At 44.4% G+C, this 13,265-nt stretch overlaps 1 protein-coding gene across 26 annotated transcripts in view; it reads left to right on the top strand.

The window, feature by feature from the left end:
• Positions 1-13,265, top strand: part of celf2 (cugbp, Elav-like family member 2) — a 208,795-nt gene that overhangs the window by 188,457 nt on the left and 7,073 nt on the right. For 7 of the 26 annotated variants that reach the window (XM_034863749.1, XM_034863745.1, XM_034863750.1 and 4 more), the window contains 3 exons: positions 454-517; positions 5,959-6,093; positions 10,045-10,173. In XM_034863749.1, coding sequence (XP_034719640.1) covers positions 454-517; positions 5,959-6,093; positions 10,045-10,173 — 328 coding nt within the window. The remainder of the gene's footprint in view (positions 1-453; positions 518-5,958; positions 6,094-10,044; positions 10,174-13,265) is intronic. The other 19 variants (XM_034863758.1, XM_034863762.1, XM_034863767.1 and 16 more) reach the window with 8 other exon arrangements.

The following is a 13,265-nucleotide window of genomic DNA, read 5'->3' as shown; positions in this document are numbered from 1 at the left end:
GGGTGCTCAGACACAATAGAAACAAGATGTTAATTTGCTGTTATTCAAGTCTTTGAAGGATGAGTTTTTGACAGCGTCGGTGTTCCACTTTTGTTTTTGGAATCTAATTAGTCGGCTAGATTGGCGCTTTCACGCTCAACTTGTGTGGAAGAATGGCGGTGGAATACAAACGCTGTTTGCTCAGACGAGAGATCAAACTATATTAGCAGCTCATTTAGTCAACGAGCGCCGAGGCAACAAACCACACTGCTAGACCCGCTCATTACGGCCGCAGCTTCCCAGCGTAGCATTGGACAGACATTGTGTTGAGCTGTTTTCTGCATCCACCCAGCTCACTTTGGTTTCTCCCTCTTCTTTTCCTCCTCTGCCTCGTCTCTCCTCTTCTCTCTCTCTCTCTCTCTCTCTCTCTCTCTCTCTCCTCTTGTCTTTTCTCTTCTTTTCTTTTGCCATCAGTTGCTCCAGCAGGCGACCTCCTCCAGTAACCTGGGAGCCTTCAGCGGGATCCAGCAGATGGCCGGTAAGTCCAAAAAGAGAGGATAACAAATCCAACTGTTCCGTAACCGCGCCGGCACTGGCGGTCCTTCTTGTTGCACCTCTCTGTTATTTTTTTTTTTTGTTCACAGGCTTCTAAAAAAAAAAAAAAAAGGGGAACCAAAGAGCATAGCAGATGCACTCGCGTGGCGGAGTAAAGACAGATCTTTGCCCCGAAGATTTATTAACTGTTGCTAAGAATTGTCTTGATCTTTTAATGAGGCCAGACAAGAGCTGCGCCCTGGGCGTGTAACAGTAGCACCGAGGCTTTGCCGGGGATGGATGAATCCCAGGAAGAGGGATGATGGTGGGGGGGGTGGGGGGGGAGAAAAAGGTTAAAAGTGGGCTCCCTTTTGGTGGATATGTTGCACTGCAGGCTGGCGCCATCTACTGCTCTCTCCCTCGGTGAGGGTCTCTGGGACTTCCATATTTTGCTTTTCAAGAGTATCTGCGGGTCCGATTTTCTCGCCCTTTAAAGCCATTTATAACGCTAGAAGAGTTGCATTTAAGGAAGGGGAATTAACACATACAGCTAATGAAGTCCGTCCGTTTGTTTTGCAGTGAATCAAAAAGCTAGTGAAAGTTTTCAAACTCTAAATGGGTCGAATCGGAAAAAAGGGACACAAAGAAATGGGAAATGGTGAGGGACAAGCCCAATTCTCCTAAGTGAAGCTGATGCAATAAAAAAAAAAAAACAGCATATCGTATTAACCCAGTTCTGTATTAATCTGAGCCGTGAGCGTGCCAAGAGGCCTCCTATTAACTGTTGAACAAGATAAAATCTGTCTTTAAGAAATATAATTTTTCTGAGCTTTAAATTTGGGTTATTTAAGACTTCCAGGGACCCGTTGATACTCGCTCTCTCATCATCTCTGACTCTTTTTACTCATCTTTCTTTCCACTCTCTCTCCTTTTTGACTGTATTTATTTTAAGCCTCTTTTTTTTTTTTTGCAGACACCCCTGCGCCTCCCGCCCTCTGTGATCACAGTTTCTCCATCTCACCTTTCACGCCTTCCCTCCTCCAGCCTGTCGCACTCTGTCTGTAACTACCCTGCTTTACTCTTCTTTTTCTTCTTTATCCTTCTGGGAGTTGGTTTGTAGGGTGTCAGCTCTTAATTGTACGCTCTTTAGTCAGCAGACGCAGAGGGGGGGGGGGGGGGGGGGGGGGGGGGGGGGCAGGATGGGGAAATTGCCAAGACACAATAACACCGTCTGAGTGTGATGGAAGCTTTTTTATTTTTTATTTTTTTTGAAGTGGCCAGTCTCGTCTTGTATCCTCCAGTTTCTTTTCTGTCATGTTCCCTTGAGTTACAATGCCTCGCAATTTCCCTGCGGCTGATTTAAATTGTGTCCTCACTACGTCGGTGTGGAGCTCAAACACACAGTTCCTCACAAACACACACACTCGCACGAGTAAATAGGCTCAGGGATTTGGAAGCGAGGGCGAGTAACGGCGTCTGAATCTGGAGATCTGGTGGTCCTCCATCTGTGTGCGCGAGAGAGAGAGAGAGAGAGAGAGAGAGAGAGAGAGAGAGCATTAGTGATTGGCAGGATATGTGACACAGCTGAATGACATCTGGTCCCAGTCTTTAACACGAGGAGCTGCGGAGCTGAGAGGCTTCAATTACACCAATGAACGTCCAATTAGACGCAGCCAACGCCGGCTTGGTGCAACCCAGCGCTGCCATATAGGCTGCATGGAGCACACACACACACACACACGCGCGTCCTTGCACACATATGTGCTCACAGTCGCTCACACACTCACTGACCATCTGCACCGGGCCGGATACTCCCGACTCTGATGTGGGGAGTCGATTGTATTTGTCTCCCTTTCTTCTCCTTCTCTCTCTCCGTACGTACGGCTTCATCTGGACTTCATTCCCCTCCAACCCAGTTATTTGTGTATCAGGCCTGCTAGTTTTTCTCTCTCCTCATGACCGGGTTGGAAATGATATGTTCAATGAGGGAGATAACCTTTGGCGAATTGCAGCAGAGTTGCTTTAAGAAAAAATGGGGGGAAAAGGTAGCGGGGGAAAGAGAGAGACAGAAAGATAGAGAGCTGCTGTGGAAAGAAAGGCCACTGCAAAGACTGGAAAGAAAGGGAGGTTAGGAAAAGATAGAAGACGGAGGACAGGGAAAGAAGTGTAAAAAGGGGAGGGAAATGGCAAGTAAGGCAATGGGAATTGGAAGAGAGGACAGGAAAACGGTATGAAAGGGTAAATAAGGAGGAACGGGGGATGAGTAAAAGGCCACGGAAGAAATAAGGTCAGAGAAAGCAGGAAAGAAAATAGAAAAAAGAGGAGGAAAAGGCCGTTAAGATATGGAAAATTGAAAAGGAGGAAAACAGATAGGAAATGCAGGGAGGCAAAGAAAAGAAAATGGATAAAGAGGAGGAAATACGGAGGAATTAGGCATAGAAAAATATGAAAATTCAGGAAAGAAGGAAAGGAAAGAAAAAACAAGGCAGGGAAGGAAACAAAAATGGGAGGAAATAAGTGATGGAAGCCAGAAGTGAAAGTCAGGGAAGGGGAGGAAAAAGGAAAGGAAGAAGATGTAAACGGCCCAGAAGCAAAGGAAAGGGATTGGGAAAGAGAAGAAAAAGGAAGGGGAAAGGACAAAATAAGAGAGAGAAAAGGCAAGAAAAGAAGCAAATGGAAGAGAGCATGATAATAGAAAAGACAGGAGAGGTAAGAATAAAGGAAGGGCAGACAGGATTGGGAATAGAAAGAGAGGAGAGTATAAAAACACCACGATGGAGATGAAAGGAAAAGGGGAAATGGAGAATAGAACAAAAAAAGGAAAGGGAACCAGAAAAAAGCTGAAACATGAGGAACAAATGAAGAAAAGAAATTAAGGAATGGGATGAGGAAAATTGGAAGGAAAGGAAGGAGCAACCACGGTGAGACGAGTGAGGATTTATTGGGTTGCGTTGTGAACACAGTGACGTGGAATCACCTCTAAAACGTCCGTGTGCGAGTCGGTCTGAGCCTCGTGGTCAAAACCACGGAGGAGGGACGGGCAGCGGAGTAAAAACCTCTTTTAAATCCCGATAAAGAGCCGGGAAGCTCTTCCAAACAGCCTTCGTGTCTCCCTGCTGCTCCCTCTGCAGGGTGGAGGAGGAGTCTGCTGCTGACTCACGTGGTGCGTTTTCAGGGGGAAAAAAGATCCAATACGGTCTGAATTAGTGCGAGATTTGAGCGTTTGTCCCACCTTTCCCGTAAAAAAAGAAATCCATTTGAGCTGTTGATGTGGAACAGAAAATTGGAGAAAATCGCTTCGAAAACAAGATTGGTTTTGGCTTCGACGGGCTCGTAAGTGAACACAGATGAGTAAAAAAAAGTCACAATTGGACATGCTCATTACAGCGAACACAGACATACACGTTGTTTTTCCCCTCACACACACACACACACACACACTTCCTGCTGCAGCTGCTCATCACGACAACCTTGGGGAAAAAAAACGAGATTTTAGAAACAGGCAGTGGCCTTTTTTAACATATATATATATATTTAATTAACCAATTGGAACTGTGAATCCCAGTGATGAATTCAGCCATCTGTTGTTACTGGCTGTGTTCAGTCTGCATGTCTGGGTGGAGGATATCTGATGTTACAACCTCAAACTATTCAACACGGCGTCAAACAAGATGGATCTTCTTCATGGTGTCTTGTTTGTGTGTGTCTATTTGTGTGTGTGTGAGGGCGTGTGTGTGTGTGTGTGTGTGTGTGTGTGCGGGCGTGTGCGTATTCCCATGGTACTGTATATACACTCAGACTGTATATACGACACATACACCTCACATTGACAGTGTCCACCCTTTAACTCTCAACTCTAACAAAGCTCGTGAGTCCGAGGAAGCGCCTCTGTGGTAAGAACTCTGGTGACTGATTCTGTATTTTTCCTTCATGAGGGGTTTTCGCCTCATAATGTTCGCACACACACACACACACACACACTCACATGCACAAACACACACACACACATTCACGGAGTAAGGTGAAAGGGTTAGTTGTACTCACAGAAGGCGTTTTATAGCCTTTGCTTCACCATCACTTGGATGTTGGCCTGTAGTCATTAATTATGCTTCAGTACAGACCTGTATGCTAATGCCAGCGTGCAGATTAACAATGAGGGGAGTTCAGCCTGCAGGTGTCCTGAAATACTCCGGGACTGCTGAATAGGATGCAGTTTCATTCATATTTTAAAGCTAAAAGCCACTGTGGCAAGAGCCTGACTCTTATCTACAGAAGGCTAATGTCTGCTTATTACAGACATTTATATGTATATATATCTTATCCTCAATGCTAACACCTGCACCCAATAGACTATCAATGAAAGTAAGATTTAGTAGCATTTAGTAGTAGTAAACTAAAATAGCAAATTAATAATGGACATTATGTTTAGAAGTAAAATTGCACGTGATGTTGTCAACTTGTATTGCACATAAAATTCAAAAAGTTATAAAAAGTAATATTGCGCATTCTATTGTAAAGTCATATTGCGCATGATATTGACAAGTAATATTGCGCAGGATATGGTAATCTTATAATGTACGTGGTATTGCAAAGTAATACAAAGTAATATTGCACATGATGTTGAAAAGTAAAAATTGCAAATCGTATTCATAACCAAATTGGAGTTGTTGTTTTTTTGCAAGAAAAAGTGTTTATGCAAAAGGCAAGGCGTGATCATTGATTGACAGAAATCACAACTACCCTGAAATGCTTATTTTCATCTGTTATCCCCAGACAGATGTTGAAAAGGCCGCCTAAGAGCCCCTTTCACACTATAGATGTCAATATCATGTCAATATCAGTCCCACGAGAGTCCGGCTCTAATCATTGAACATTCAGAATTGGATTAATACAAGCTTAGCTTAGCAAAGAAGGAGCTCTAGTTGAATCCCAAGTAATATAATTGGCCAAGATTATTGGATAACTTGACTATAAGGGTTAGTTACCCACTCTATTTTTTGAGCCTTCTCCACTGATCTTTCCTTAGGCAGAAAAATTTAATTTTGAATGAAATCAGTAAGATTTTTTCTGCCTCCAGACGGAGCAGCTCTGCCTCGCAGAAACGCACCAAACCTAAACACCACAACAGCTGCTTTCACTGATTCCAACACATCTGGGACTTATTAGCGGAATCAGCTGCTGCGGTTTGCCTTCACACACTACGGACTCGTCACAAAGATACGCTAAAGCTGTCTAAAGCTACAGCGAAAACAACAACATATAAAGTAGTGTTTATCCACACACTCCTAACACTAACCCCTAACCCTTCCCCTCCGGACACCAGGCAGCTAACTCGTGTTCAGTGCTGTCCTCTGGCACGCTGTCCCGGTCCAGCCAGGCGAGCCGGCCCATGCCTCAGCCTCGCTCCCCAGGTTTGACACCACCCTCTCTGGCTCCTCTCTCCAGGTATGAGTGCTCTGCAGTTGCAGAACCTGGCCACTTTAGCAGCGGCGGCGGCGGCGGCCCAAAACTCAGCCAGTCCCAACACCGCTAACCCCCTGTCCACCAACGCCGCCTCCCTGGGAGCATTGGCCAGCCCAGGTAACACCGCAGTGACTCAGGTTGGGGGGGGTGGGGTCCGACGCCGGGGGTTGGGGCCAACGCCTGCCTACGTCGTCCGCTCTCCACCGTCACCATTACCAGTGTTGTCGTCCCCCACCCCCATGACCCCCGGCACTCCACCGCCATCACCGAAACCATCAACCCGTCATCGTCGCCACAACACATGACCATCTCCATTGTTCGGACCTCCGTCAGTGTTGTTTCTGGCACATTCCCATGGTGTGTGAATCCACCGTCTCCGCTTTTTCAGGCCTCCATCTTAACACACCAACCATGATGCTGTGTTGTCAATGCGCTGGCCTACCTCCTGTCTTTGAACGCCTCACTCCCTCACCACCACCACCACCACCACCAACAACAACCCACACCCATCCCGTGATCCACGCTCTGTATATGTGTGCGCGTGTGCATGTGGTGTGTGTTTTGTGCTTAAATGTTTCCGTCCGGTTCAGATATGTGCGTTTATGATTTTTAATGGTTTCTTTTTGTCTGTGCCTGACTCGCCAGCTACAAAGACCCGTGTAGAGACTTTAGGACTGTGACTCTCTGTGTGTGTTGGTGTGTGTTGGTGTTTTGTCTCTTGCTCACGGCTTGGGGGTTAAAAACTAGCAGGTGTGATGTCTGAACACGGCTCAGGGTTAAACATCACCCCCTTCAGATTCTCTCATTCCTCCTTTTTTTTTTTCTCCCCACACTGCCTCGTTCTCTCCCTCCTCTTCCTCCTCTTTTCCTCTCCTCGTGTTCCTTCTCGTTGCCCTCATCTTTTTGCCGCTGCCCTCCTTTTGACAACCTCCCTGTTTCTGCTCTGTCATTCTCCCCTTTCATGTCGGCTCGGCCTCGCTCAGGCAGCCGTGTTTTTTTACTCTTTTTTTTTTTCTTCTTTTTTTTGCTGTCTCTTTTGGAGCGCACTCCCAACAGAGCATGAATATGAAAAGCTACAATACCTGCAGTCCCCTATCTCTCCTCCTTCCTCCTTGCGCCGCTTCCACCCCACTTCCTGCCTCCACCAGGCCGGTTCACACCGAGTGCCCGTTCCTGTCTTGTCTTCCCTTTCCTCTCTCTCTCTCTTTGCTCTCTCTCTCTCTCTCTCTCTCTCTCTCTCTCTTCTTTCTCCCAGCCTCTCTCTTACTGAGTCTTTTATGTCAGTCCAACCTTGAGTAGTACACCCTCAGGTTGAGCTATTCGGTGTGAATGAGTGGTGCTGTGCTGCATGTGTCAATGAAACCACGCAGTTTGATAAATATAGACGGTTCTGCATGGAGACAGGCCCCGACTTATTTCTTTATTTTTGGCGCCACGTGCCGACATGATGCTCCGCTCTACCGCACCATTTCTTCGTGCATTCAGCGACAATCCTGCTTTGTAGGCATCGCTTTGATGAGATTAAGGGTTAAATGGCCTCTTGTCAGAAAACAGAACCAGGTTCCAAGCTTTGTGCACCATGCTCCGCCATCTCACCCACCACCACCACCACCCACGTAGTAGTTCATGGATGGCACACATTTCACATCAGTGTCTGTCCAGGTGTGTGTGAGTGTGTGTGTATGTGTGTGTGTGTGTGTGTGTGTGTGTGTGAGTTTGTGTCCACTGTGTTGAATTGTTTGTGATTATTGGTGTCATTGACCACACTACCAACTGATTTAAAGACCAGCTCTGCTCGAGGAAAAGTCTCTTCAAAGTACTGCAAATAAGAAAGAATTGTAAAAGTTTCCCACAGTTTTAGAAGATAGTTTGTAAGCGTTGAACGTCTCCTCTGATTGTGCTCTTGCCTTTCTGTACACAGTATGTCTGCTTCTTTCTTTTTAGATGGTCCTTGTGTGTTATTTTGCGTGTGTGTGTGTGTTTTTAATGCAATTACAGTATCACTTTGAATGCAGCAATACTCCAGTGATGCATATATATCCTTTTGTGAATATCTATTTTTTAATCTGCCTTTAATTTTTCACGTTTTTATGTGTAGGGTCATAGTGCTGCAACTTGTTAGATTAATAAAAGGTGCTACTTGTAATATTTTCATACATCAGAGCGCCATTGGAATCCGCCGAGACACATAATTGTAGATCCATAACAGAATGAGATCACTGTGGCGACAAATGGTCGCCTTTTAAAATAACCTCTTCCCCTTGAACGCCGGGGACGTTTCTCCAGTCACACTGGTGTCATAGAAACAACGCACGTACGGCTGCAAGGTGATTCCTCCGCTGGCCTCCCAGCAGTCGTTTTCATCATCAAAAGGCTCGTGTTTGCACTGGAAGAAGTCTCTGAACACATCTGACCAGACAAATCTTGACTAGATAACATACAGCCTAACCCCTGCCAAAGCTGCAATTCTTACATTTTAATAATGGAAATTTAGCTCTATTTTTTAAACTGTACCTGGATTTTGATCTACATAAAAAAACATACAGTAGGCCTGTAGTCAATACTGGATATTGTACAATTTTATTGTTGTGAGCCAAAATGTGATCATTCTTGCCCACAAGACCCAAATTTGACAATTGTCCTGCAAAAAGGACACAATGTAACAATTAAATGCAAAATTACAGTATTTGTTATTAAAAAGTTACAATAATTAGATAAATTTCCTGTCTAATACAAACCCATTGTTGCCATTTTAATGCAAAAACATATAACATTGGACAGTTCCTGCCCCACCATGTGCATGCCAAAAGCTACACAATAGGCACCTTCATACAATTATATTCTATCCTGTGACTTTTCATCCCAAAAGTACAAAATGTGACTAATTGTGTGTCATAAAATGTAAAGGATGCCAACAAATTTATGGCAAAAATACAACATTTTAAATTTTCCCTTCCAAAGAAAATGGCTTTTTCATTCAAAAAATACAAAATGTTGACAGTTCCTACACACGAACACACCATTTTTGGTGCTGAAAATAAGAGATTTCAAAAACAAACGGTGGAAATCTGTTTCTACATCGATTCATCTTCAACCTAGAATACTTTAGTCCACATCCTTGACGCTCTACTTCCGGGATTGCTCCTGTGCCGCAGGAAATTCAACGGGATGCACGTATGTCCGTTTCCTTCCGGTTTCTTTGCGTTGGAATTCTAACCTCAGGTGGATTTCTGAGGACTATGGTTACCTGGTCCTCAGATCTCTGCAGGGTGAATCCAGACAGCTAGCTAGACTATCTGTCCAATCGGAGTATTTTCTCTCACGGCTATTCTCCAGCGACTCGGTGCGGAGATTAGCGCCGCCCCTGATGATTGGGATTGGTGTTAAGAAACGCCATTAAACCCAAGCATGCTTTTTTCTCCCATCCCATGATGCTATGCGGAGTAGCCGATCCTCCTCCGCTCCGCGGTGTGTAGACGGCCTGGCAAAGCGAGAACAGGAGTACTTCTAAAGTGTCCTCATGGTGGTGCTGTCTCCACCAAACCCCGATAATGAATCTACTTTCCACCAATTGGCATTTACTTTCTCAGAAATAAAGGGAAACTCCTTTAACTTTCTTTCCTTTTTTTTTCTAAGGACCCCGTCAAGGGGTTATTCCTAATAAAGAATTTCCATAAAATGGTTTAGATCTTTTTTTGATCCAATAGACACATAAACAAAGCAGGGTAAACATAACCTTAGCCAGCCAGTGTTCTCAGCAGTGGTTTCAGTTGTTTGCGGTCGCAGCATGAATGTTTCAAAGCGATGTTAAATTATACACGTAGCACCTTCTGCATAAACCCTCCAAAGAGATTTTAACATGCATTTAACAAGAAAGCTTCACCTGTGCTCGAGGGACCCTTGTCGAAGCTTGTATAAGACGTCTGCTTCTTTGTCTCCTACTCTCCCTCTTCGCCTCCGCTCTTGTCCCTCTCTTTTCACTCTCTCCATCTTGTTCTTCACCTCCACCCCTTTCCTCACCTCCCTTTCCTCCCTCCCTTCCTCCCTCTCTTTCCACTCTTCCCGCAGCGGCGGGCACAACAGCCAGCTCCAACGCCAGCGCCATGAACTCTCTGACCTCTCTGGGCACCCTGCAGGGCCTGGCGGGCGCCACCGTGGGCCTGAACAACATTAATGCACTAGCAGGTAGCGTCAACAGTGAGTATTCACCCCACCATCAGCCACTCCACCTTCAACCCACCTCCGCTACCACCAGGGTGCCATGTGTGAGAAAGGTTTGATCATGCACGACAAAACAAGCCAAAGAATGAATCCCCCTTTTAATCCGGATGGACACTTGTTTATGCAAATCACAAAATGTCATAGCGTGGTGTCAACTTCACCCTCATGACCTCAAACTGACCCGTTTTCCTATATCAATGATCTTTTTAAACTACCCAATTGTAATTACCCAAAATAACATGATTGACTCCACACAACGCTCTTTGGCAAGTACAAATCTCTTATTCAATTTTTAAAGCATTTGAAAAAGAAATTGAAGTGTTTTCGAAACAGTATTGAGTAAAAGTTGACATATTCCAGTCTGTGATTATTCATCAACAAACTTTCCTTTCATATTAGTCTATGTGTAATCCTAATGTCTGCTTTTCTAACTCAAACATTAGGGTATAATTCCCCATAAATGTATACATTTATAATAAATTGTTCTTAAGTAAAAGTACTGTTACTTCAGAATAATACGACTCAGGTAAAAGTAAAAAGTAGTCATCCAAATAATTACCTGTTAAGTAAAAAGTAAGTAAAAAAAAGTATAGTGATTTAAAACTACTCCTAGAAGTCTAATGTTTGTAAATTATCAGTAAATGTAACTGATAACTACCCACCTCTAAATACATCAAATATTAGTTTAATTGTTCTATCACACAATTACATTTTGTAAAAAACAAATTAGATTTAAAGTATTTCCGAGCCAGGGATGTATAGACCAGAGAGGGTCGCCCCCCCCCCCCCCCCCCCCCCCCCCCCCCCCCCCCCCCCCCCCCCCCCCCCACGCAGGTTGCACCCTGGCTACGCCCATCCACACCCATCAGCACCATCGCTACCGTAAGCTGAGCCGACGCAGAGAGACGCAGCGGCCCAACGCCGCGTGAAGACTTCCATTGATGTTGGTTTTGGAATTAAATCATTCAAATTGACAATTTCAGTGGGGCGACACCTGGACTCGGTCAAGACCAAAAGCCATTTTGGCCGAGACTAGTGGCCGAGACCGAGACAAGTCCGAGTCCAAATACTAGAGACTCCGAGACAAGTCCAAGACCGGAGGCCTCGAGTCCTGACTCGAGTCCAAGACCGGACTTGCGTACTACAGCCCTGTGATCATGTATTAGTTTTTGTAGATTTGAAGTCAATCACTTCATTTTAGACGTTAAAGGGTACATGTTACAAAGATTGAGGAAGAGAAAAAAACAGAAGAAAAGATCATAAACACAAAATATACAGTATTTATAACATTTAACGTACGAACTACAAACCAAACCACGCTGGGTTTGGTTCTTCCTGCCGTCTCTCTGCGTCTCCCATTCACTCCACGGTTAATTGTCCTCTCTCATCGCCGGCTAAATCATCGACTCATCTGGCAGCCGATATTTCATCCATTCATTCCATCCCTCCATTCCTCCATCTCTCCATCCCTCCATCTCTCCATCTGCTTCCTGGTTGTGTCCTGGGTTACGCTTGCTGTAAGAGTGCTGCTGTTTCCGTTCACGTTGTCCTCGTCCCACATCGAGTTTGTTGCGTCACCTTTGTCTTTTCAGTAGTGGTCGAATGCAACTGAGTACATGTCTTCTGGTACTGTACTTAAGTACACATGTTGAGGTACATGTACTTTGCTCGAGTCCTTTCTTTTCATGCCACGTTCTACTTCTACTCCGTTATATTTCAGAGAGAAGCATCCCACTACATTCCTCTGACAGCTTTAGTTACTTTACAAATTAAGATTTTTGCACACAAAACACATGGAGTTTATAAAATATGTTTTCTTACGAATTATTTTATAGTTGTTACCCAACAATTTTAACGGCCTACAAGTACAGCTGAAATGTTGAGATTTTTGAGGCCTTTGACCCTGTATTTGGCGATTTAAACACACGTTTAACGCAATTTTGACCCTTTTTTTTACGGCTATAACACTTTTATTGAATTTCTGTTTCAAAAAGAGACTTTTTCTGCATCAAGTACTTTTACTTCAAGTAAATCTTCCTAATGAAACTTACATACATTTACTTCAGCGACGTTTGTAATGCAGGACTTTAGCTTGGAGCAGAGTACAGTGTGGTATAAGTACTTTTACCTCAGTAAAGGATCCGAATACTTCTTCCACCACTCCCTCCGTCCCGCTCCAACTGAATTTAGATTTAAGTTAACTCGAGTCATATCTCCTTACTGTTTGGCATCGTTCGCTGCTAGCAGTTGCTATGGAGACTTCAACGGGGCTGCTAGACATAGTCTCCTCCGAACTTATTATATAATAATAATTATCCATATTATAGTTCATGGGTGGAGCCGTGATCGCAGTGTTTTTGAACCATTCCTTTTATCTCTGCTTCTATCTTTCCTTCATAGCTCGTAACTAATGACAGGTGGCAGGTCAAAGCCCCAAAACACTCCATCACCATGCCAAATGGGATCATTGTTTTATGCACAAAGTACGAAGTTGATACCACAAAAAGTTAATATCATCATGCCAAAAAAAAAAAATTACAGTTTTCTTGCCAACAACTTTATTCCTGTCAGGAAGCTAAATGACAAGACAGTACAATACTTTTAATAATAATGAACTCTTACGATAAAAGGCATTAGCATGGCAGCTGGTACAGTAACAAGTGCATTCAAAGTCTAAAGAAGTCCGCTGTCCGTACTGATTTGACAGTCTGCTTCGATCCAAAGCGGAGAGACGTTAGTGTCCACGTATGAGTTGTATGGACTACACACACTGCGCTGTGTGTCCTGCGTGCCTGTTATTACAGCAGAGATCCTGTACCGCTGCCTCGTCTACCACATTATTCTCCTCTGACCTTTAGCGGTCCTCGGTTGGAGTAGCTGTATGCGCTGTGTAAATCATATACGCGTCAACTCCAGCACACACAGGTACAGAAACACAGGACACACACACACACACACACACACACACACACACACACGTATACACACATGCTCGTCCCTTCAAACAGAATGGGTCGCTTTTGTTTTGCATCCCATTTTGTCTCGGCTAACCCTTCTCTCCGCATTGT

Source organism: Etheostoma cragini, chromosome 23 (assembly GCF_013103735.1).
Source record: "Etheostoma cragini isolate CJK2018 chromosome 23, CSU_Ecrag_1.0, whole genome shotgun sequence".
Classification (NCBI taxonomy): Eukaryota; Metazoa; Chordata; class Actinopteri; order Perciformes; family Percidae; genus Etheostoma; species Etheostoma cragini.
Note: the sequence above shows the minus strand (reverse complement) of the source record. Positions and strands in the feature narration are given on the sequence as shown.